The 8612-nt window shown below is 39.9% G+C and overlaps 1 protein-coding gene and 1 non-coding gene across 2 annotated transcripts; one reads left to right on the forward strand and one right to left on the reverse strand.

Annotated features, from left to right (window-relative positions):
* Positions 1 to 2641: 2641 nt before the first annotated feature.
* On the reverse strand, positions 2642 to 2774 carry LOC112670258 (small nucleolar RNA SNORA72). The gene has a single exon (XR_003142834.1). It is a non-coding gene; the product is annotated as a small nucleolar RNA SNORA72 (small nucleolar RNA).
* A 3786-nt stretch (positions 2775 to 6560) lies between these two features.
* Positions 6561 to 7386, forward strand: DEFB136 (defensin beta 136). Its single transcript, XM_025462895.2, has 2 exons — positions 6561 to 6718; positions 7173 to 7386. The coding sequence occupies exons 1-2, from the start codon at positions 6661 to 6663 to the stop codon at positions 7343 to 7345; spliced, it is 231 nt and encodes a 76-aa protein (XP_025318680.1). The 5' UTR covers positions 6561 to 6660; the 3' UTR covers positions 7346 to 7386.
* The last annotated feature ends 1226 nt before the right edge of the window (positions 7387 to 8612 follow it).

Below are 8612 nucleotides of genomic sequence, written 5' to 3' on the forward strand. Positions count from 1 at the left end.
AATGACCATCAATTCAATATTGACTGCTATGTACATAGACTATTACATATGAACCTCATTGTAACCAAAACCAAAAACATATATTAGTTATATAAAAAAATAAAGCATAACAATAAAAAAGTCAAAAATCACAAAGGAAGAGAGCAAGAGAAGAATAAAGGAACAGAGAACTATAAAAACAATCAGAAAACAATTAACAGAATGGCAATAAGTACATACCTATCAATAATTATTTTTAACATAAATACACTATGTACTCTAATCAAAAGACATAGGGTGGATGAATAGCTAAAAAAGCAAGACCCAAATACGTGCTCCATGCAAGAGAGTCACTTCAAATCTCAAAACACACACAGACTAAAAGTGAAGGAATGGAAAAAGATATTTCATGCAAATGGAAACAAAGAAATCTGAAGTAACAATACTTACATAAGACAAAATAGACTTTAAATAGACTTTAAAACAGACTGTAACAAGAGACAAAGTAGGGCATTACATAATGATAAAAAGATCAATCCAACAAAGAGTGTAAAACAAGTGTAAATATCTATGCACCCAACACAATAGCACCTAAATATATAAAGCAAATATTAGCAGACATAAAGGAAGAACTTGAAAGCAATACAATAATAGTAGAGGACTTTAATCCCCCATTTACATAAATGGATAGATTATCCAGACAGAAAATCAATAAGGAAACAATGGTTTTGAACAACACATTAGACAAGATGAACTTAACAGATATATACAGAACATTCCATCCAAAAACCTCAGAATACATTCTTTCCAAGTGTACATGGGACATTCTCTAGGATACATCACATGTTGGGCCACAAAACAAGTCTCAATAAGATTAAGACTGAAATCATATCAAGTACCTTTTCTTTCTTTTTTTTTTAAAGAAAGTTTTATCTTACATGTTTTTAATAACTTATTTTGCCACACATGGGGCTTGAACTCATGATCCTGAGATCAAGAGTTACATGCTTTACCAACTGAGCCAGCAAGGCACCCCTCAAGTATCTTTTCTGACCACAATAGTGTAAAACTAGAAATGAACTCCAAGGAAAAAAAAACTAGAAAAAAAACTACCAAAATGTGAAGACTAAGCACCATGCTAATAAACAACAAAAGTCAATAAAGAAATCTAAGAGGAAATCAAAAAATACACAGTACAAAGGAAAATGGAAACACAACAATTCAAAATCATTGGAATGCAGCAAAAGCAGTTCTAAGAGGGAATTTATAGTAATTCAGGCTTAACTCAAGAAACAAGAAAAATTTTGAATGAACAATCTAACCTTACACCTAAAAGAACTAAAAAAAAAAGAACAAAGCTCAAAGATAGTGGAAGGAAATAATAAAGATCAGAGCAGAAAGTAAATGAATTGAAACTAAAAACAAAACAAAAACAAAAAACAATAGAAAAGATCACTAAAAGTAAGAACTGGTACTTCGAAAAGACAAACAGAATAACTAAAGCTTTAGCCAGACTCATCTGGAGAAAAAAAAAAGAGAAAAGACTGAAATAAAATTAGAAATGGAGGAAAAGAAGTTACAAGTGAATGAATGAGCATGAAGGATGGGGCAAGGAAGAGCACAAAATAAGGGCACACCTCAGCACTTCAATCCCAAGAAAAATCCCAACAAATCCCTGCCCCTCCAGCACTCTTTAATATGACCAACTGAATTACTGTCACATAGGGATCCCTGGGTGGCGCAGCGGTTTGGCGCCTGCCTTTGGCCCAGGGTGTGATCCTGGAGACCCGGGATCGAATCCCACATCGGGCTCCCGGTGCTTGGAGCCTGCTTCTCCCTCTGCCTATGTCTCTGCCTCTCTCTCTCTGTGACTATCATAAATAATAAATAAATAAATAAATAAATAAATAAATAAAAAATCCAGTCACCTCTTAAACGGCTGCCTATGCACTGGTTCCTAGGACAAGTGAGTCCATGCACTAGCCTCTCAAAAATAATGTCTCAGATCCCATAGCCCCCCAGGCTCTCTGGTTGTAAGTCCCATTGGTTTTCTTTTCTTTTTTTTTTTTCTTTAATTGGAGTTCGATTTGCCAACATGTAGTTTAACACCCAGTGCTCATCCCATCAAGTGCCCTATTGGTTTTCAAAGCCAGACATTCTGGGGGTATGGTCCCTTTGGTGCGAGTCTCAAGGGTCAGGGTGCCCAATGTAGGGCACAAATCCCTCACTCCTCGGGGAGAGGCTTTAGGAGTGAGGTCCCTCCCTATTCTGTGACACAGAGCCGGTGAGACCATGTATCTGCCTCTTCTACCCAATCTAGATGTGGTCATTTTGTCCCTTGTGGAGGAAGCTGTTCAGTTAGTTTTCAGTTCTTTTTCAGCAGGAATTATTCTACAGGTAGTTGTAGATTTGGCATGTACATAGGAAGAGGTAAGTTCAGGGACTTTCTATGGTGCCATCTTGGATCACCCCATAATTTACAAATTCTTCTTTTAGTGAATAAAACACAATAGTTCTACAATTCATTCAATGGCAGCTGGTAATCATCAAGTCAGCAATGGCTATCTTCAAAAGTTATTACACTAACTGTGCCATCATTTCTTGAGGATGAGCAAATACCTAGAGTCACAGACATTTCCCATATAAATAGAAGTCAGATTTGGTTGATCACCAACATTTATAAAAACTAGACCTAGGGAAAGAACTAGGTCTGGGGACACATGCATGGTCTTAATATAGTGAATGTTTAGCCTGCCTTGACTATTACAAAATCAGATTAGCAAGAATATTCACAGTACAAATTATTCTTTTTTTTAAAGATTTTATTTATTTACTCATGAGAATGCACAGAGAAGAGAGAGAGAGAGGCAGAGACAGGCAGAGGGAGAAGCAGGCTCCCTGCAGAGAGCCTGACGTGGGACTCGATCCAGAGTCTCCAGGATCACACCCTGGGCTGCAGGCAGCGCTAAACCGCTGAGCTACCGGGGCTGCCCAGTACAAATTATTCTTAATAGATAAATCAATAGAAAAAATGGGCAAATGACTTAACTAGACACTTCTTTAAAGAGAATCCAGGGATGCCTGGGTGGCTCAGCAGTTGAGCATCTGCCTTCAGCTCAGGGCGTGATACCAGTCTGGGGACGGAGTCCCACTTCGGGCTCCCTGCACAGAGTCTGCTTCTCCCTCTGCCTATGTCTCTCTGCCTCTTTCTGTATCTCTCATAAACAAATAAAGTCTTTAAAAAGAGAGAGAGAGAGAGAGAGAAAATCCAAATGAGCAATAAACATGTGAAAAGATACCCTACCTTAGTTGTTATCAGGAAAATTTAATTAATTCGCCATGAGGGACCACGAGATAGCTCTCAAGTTGTCTAAAGTGTAAAGTAATACTAAGAACATGGAGTAATTAAAAATCCTCCATTGTTAATGGATATACAAATTAGTAAAAAGCATTTTAGTAAACAATTTGACTTTTAGAACAAACTGATGTTATGCATGCCCTGTGACTTAGCAAGTTCACACCAAGGTAGCTATCCTCCAAAAAGCAAGCCTGTGTGCACAGAATAGAAGTAACAAGAATGCCCACAGTAGCACTCTTTATAATAGATGGACACAAATGCTTGTCAGCAGTCATAAATATACTAAGCAGTCCATATACTGAGGTAAAAACTAATGCTGCATACAGAAACACAGACAAATCTTTAAAACGTAAGAAGGAAGTCAGCCACAAATAATACTTTTGTGCTTCCATTTACAGATAGGTCAAAAGAGACAAATTAAACTACCCTATTTGGGGTCATGATCTTGAAGTTCTTGGAGCCCACATTGGGCTCCCTGCTCAGCTTGAAGTCTCCTTCTCCCTCTCCCTCCCCTCCTTGCCACCTCTCCCCCCACTCATGCTGTTTGCTCTCTCTCTCTCAAATGAATAGATAAAATCTTTAAAAAAAATAAACACCACACCCTATTTAGTGATACATACTGAAGGGAAAAACATAAAGCAAAAAGTGATGATTATCTTGATCTAAGTGGTGGTTAAATAGAGTTTGCTATATATTCAGTCACTAAGTTCTGTATATGATTTGCCTATTTTTCTTTATGTGTATTAAATTTCACATTTAACAGTGATTTATTTTTAAATTTTAAAAAGAAGATCCATGGGTGAAAATCAACTTGCAAGTAGAGAAAAACAAGCAGTGAAGTCATTGCATTCAGGAAATATGTGACTAGTGAATGAAGCAGCTGAGAAGGGGGCTTGCTCCTTCCGCAAGTTAATTTATTAATGTAGCATAGGATGTGTAGTCGTTGTGGTTTTTGTTTTGTTTTGTTTTGTTTTTCTTGAAAGTAGACATGTTGCAGAGAGCACAAAAATTCTAGACTAGAAAAGGAAGAAAGCACCAACACAGCAACATTAAAGGGGAGAGAATAAAGCTGTGTTTCCCTGGCACTTTTTCCCAACAAGACCTCAGGTAGCAGGTGTGAACACCCAGCACAATTAGGAAAAGTTCCTGCCTGAAGGTTGAGATGGTGATTTAGTCATCCACAGATGGAAAGGAAAGGGTCCATCCTGCACACATGCTAATCTCCAAATGCATTTTAAATTTGCTTTTCCAGAAACGGGTATAGGAGGGATTGAGAAGGATTTAGAAAGTGTTAGGTTCAATTCCCAAATACACAATTGATTAACTTTAAATACATAGAGAAGGACAGAGTTCTGAACTGTGAATCAAAAGAGCTGAATATTTTATGCCAGCACAGCTCACAGCTTCTTTCCTTGCAAGCCCATTCATCTATTCAAGCCTTGTTTCCTCCATCTCCAAAAGAATAAGAAGTCTGTGCTGTGTCTTGGCCGCAGATGGTCAGGATATGGCCTGCATTCTATGAGCAGGAATTGTATGCCCCGTGCAGAGTCTCCTGGGAAGCTTCCATGAAATCATGCAAGGGAATCGTCAGCCCTGAGCTAGCATTGAACTACTTACTTCCAGTCCACTAGCACAACTCCTCTTCACCACTCCCATGCCAATCCACAGTGATACTCTCAACAATACATATTGTTGGAACCCAGAATAAAACTTTCCCAGCTATTTTTTGTATTCACTAAGAGATCTCTTGGAGAGAATGAGAAAGAAAAAGGAAGAAAGAAAGAAAGAAAGAAGAAAGAAAGAAAGAAAGAAAGAAAGAAAGAAAGAAAGAAAGAAAGAAAGAAGAAAGAAAGAAAGAAAGAAAGAAAGAAAGAAAGAAAGAAAGAAAGAAAGAAAGAAGAAAGAAAGAAAGAAAGAAGAAGAAAGAAAGAAAGAAAGAAAGAAAGAAAGAAGAAGAAAGAAGAAGAAGAAGAAGAAGAAGAAGAAAGAAGAAGAAGAAGAAGAAGAAGAAGAAGAAGAAGAAGAAGAAGAAGAAGAAGAAGAAGAAGAAGAAGGAAGGAAGGAAGGAAGGAAGGAAGGAAGAGAAAATCTATAATGGTGGAATTTAATAATGAAGAAGAAGGAAGAGGAAAATAAGAAGGAGGAAAAAGTGGTGGAAGGGGAGGGGGAGAAGGAAGAGAAGGAAATGAATAGCCTAATTTCTACCAGAATGAGTGCAATGCACTTTGTAGTTTGTCATCCTCAGAAAACCCTTTTACAATGCACTTTTTAAGAAGAGGAAGCTGAAGATCAGAGATGCTAAATAATTTATCTAAGAGCATGTGACTGCAAAATGAAGCATAACCAACAAAATTATGCTCTACTGCTCCTTTACAGACTCAGAAGCCTACGGTCATGGGTACAGGCCTGCCTTAAAGGGCAAGAATATAACCAAAGTTAGCATCTCCTCAACATTTGGACCTCCACCACCACTCCAGGGAAGACAGACCTAATGACCCTTCCCCAGAGCTCTGTCCCTATAGCTCCAGGGAAGTGGTGTCCTGCTCTACACTGAACACTGAGCATCCAACCTTGAACACAGCACTGATCTGGCTCTTCTTGTGAGAGACCAGAAGAGAGTTCCAACCCACCCAAAGAGTACCTTTTTGCAGAAACCTCGAAGTTCCCAAATACTAGGCAACCTTTCATACTAGTCGTTTGGAAAATTAAGCCCCTCAGTGAATTTTTCTGGGTGACAGATTCCCTGTACCATCTGTCTCTAGCCAAGTGAAAAAAAAATCTGCTGCCCAAAGAGAAGACTACCCCTTCTCTGCTATGTCTGAGCAACTACTTAACCCTTGGGCAGACTAACAGTTGACACCCTGAGAGCCTTTGTTTCTTGAAACACAGCAAGTTCTTGCTCATATCCTTCCTGGTCTTAAGCCTGTGTTTATAACATCACTTCTCTGATCTCCTGTGTTCTTGGTGGGACTCCGAAGGAAAGGCAAAACAAAGTAGAAAGAAAGTAGACGCTTTTCCTGCCATTTTTCTATTATACATGTGGAGTTAAAGAGTAAATATTTGGGCCTGGGCATGAAGGTGCCTGATCTCTGCACCTGTTTGGTCTTGACTGAGTTTCTTCTTTTCCCAGGATATGTAGAAGAGGAAGTAGCAGAGACAGAACCAGGGAGTCTTCTTCCTCTAGCCCTGAAGAAGCCTGTCTCCCCTGGGGGCCCTTCCAAGTAGAATGAGGTCAGTGTCCAGCCCCACCCAGCCTTGTCCAGCTCTATAAAGGAAGTTCCCAGGCAGCCACCCCCAGGAAGTTCCAGCTCTATGTCCTCTTCATGATGAGGCTCTCTCTTTCTGGGTTGCTCTTCCTCCTGTTGATCTCACTGCCTTCAGGTAAGATGGTGCGTGTAGGTCTGATCATGAAAGTGGGGGTGTTCCTTGGACACAGCCATTTAAAATCCCTTATAGGCATAAGACCAGCAGGGGGAACACCAATATCAGATGGACCAGCAGGCTAGGTATGGGATGTGAGTTAATGGTCGTGAGACCCTCCCCTGCTCATCAGTTGCCACATCCTGAAGTTCTACCCAAGCTTGAAAGAGAGGAGCCGACCTCATGACGTATACATCACTGTTCAGCTATCCAAATCCCTATTCCTCTTAACTTCCTCTGATTAGCCTTAGATAGGGCGGCTCTAACTGACATATGATAGGAGGTGAGAGGACAGGATGCAGAAGGTAAATCACAAAAAAATAAGCCACCCACCAGGAAGAGAAGACAGGTCTAGGATTTCTCCTAGCCCCATAAAGCCTTATTTTTCTTTTCCATGCTTTTCTTTTTCCTTTAGGGAATGGATTGTTTGGAAATGATGGAGTAGAACTTCGTACTTGCACTGCTCTTAAAGGCAGGTGCTTCTTCGGTTGCAGAGTGGGTTGGACATGGGTAGCATTCTGTCATAACATACTATCTTGTTGCACAAAAATGAAGAAAAATTTGCCACCCCAGGTCAAAGAGCCTTGACCTGCACCCCATGGGTCTAATTAAAAGGATATGTGAACATATATGGATAAAATTTCCACTCGGTGTGTTAAGATCGTTCACAAGCCACAGGGAGCAAATGAGGAGCAGATTCTCACCATCTTACTGGCAACACTCCCGAAGTATTTTTGCAAAGTGGCACTGCAGGAAAGTCTATCTCCTTTTATTTTTTCTGCCCTCCCATCTCCAATCACTGATCCCTGTTTTAATTTAAATTCAGTTGATTAACACATGGTCACAGGTCCAAAGATATGATGTACGCTGAGCTCAATAACCTTAGCTTACTCCATGCCTGTCACACTTTGAAGTGACTCTTGTGTATGTTAAATCACTTAATTCTCACAACAAATTCTCTCTTTTTTTGTCCAACTTTGCAGTTGAAGGAAACTTTCCAAAGTCACACAATCAATAAGAGTTAGTTAGTGGTGGGTTTGAACCCAGACAGTTTTGATCCGGTGTCCTTACTGTCAATCTATACCACCTCTCAACTACAAGTATAGGAATCTAGCTGGAAGTATTAATTGTAGTTTGTAGTGATTGTAGGTTGTAGTCCAATGAGGAGTCAAGAATCCAGCTAGATCCATGGAACAGCAAGCTGCTCAAAATTCTTCCTATGGCTTAAAGCCATAATGCTCCTGGTTGCTACGCTGCATTCTTGACTCTACGCAGCGGCTCTGATGCTTCAAGATCAGTGTTGCTCTAAGATTCCACACACCAACCATCGTTGCTCTCACCATTGTGGTGGAAGCAATGAGCCATACATACCTACACAAAACTTGCAGCTGTCTGTGAGGTAGCACATTCTGGCAGCACCTCCTTACTACCACCCCCCTCCCAGGGCCCTCACCAGGGCAGATGTAACAGACCTTCAGGAAGATCCTTGTCATTAGCTGCTCAGGAGAAAGAGCAACAGCTGAGTGTCAGGATTTCCCTTCTCCAAGGATGTGTCTGAAGGAAACACATCTGCTTTTATTATTCTTCAACTTTATCCGGGTATAATTGATCATTTAAAATTGTATATAATCAGGTATACAACTTGATTTAATATGAATTATGGAACAAGCTAATGCACATATCTATCACTCACATAGTTACCGTGTGTGTGTGTGTGTGTGTGTGTGTGGTGAGAACACTTAAGATCCACCATCTTCACAAATTTCAAGTATACAGTACAGTATTGCTGACACATGAAGCTTTGAAGTCAACATGGAGATGAGCTATAGGGCATATCGCAAATCTGATATGCTTT

Source organism: Canis lupus, chromosome 25 (assembly GCF_003254725.2).
Source record: "Canis lupus dingo isolate Sandy chromosome 25, ASM325472v2, whole genome shotgun sequence".
Lineage (NCBI taxonomy): Eukaryota > Metazoa > Chordata > Mammalia > Carnivora > Canidae > Canis > Canis lupus.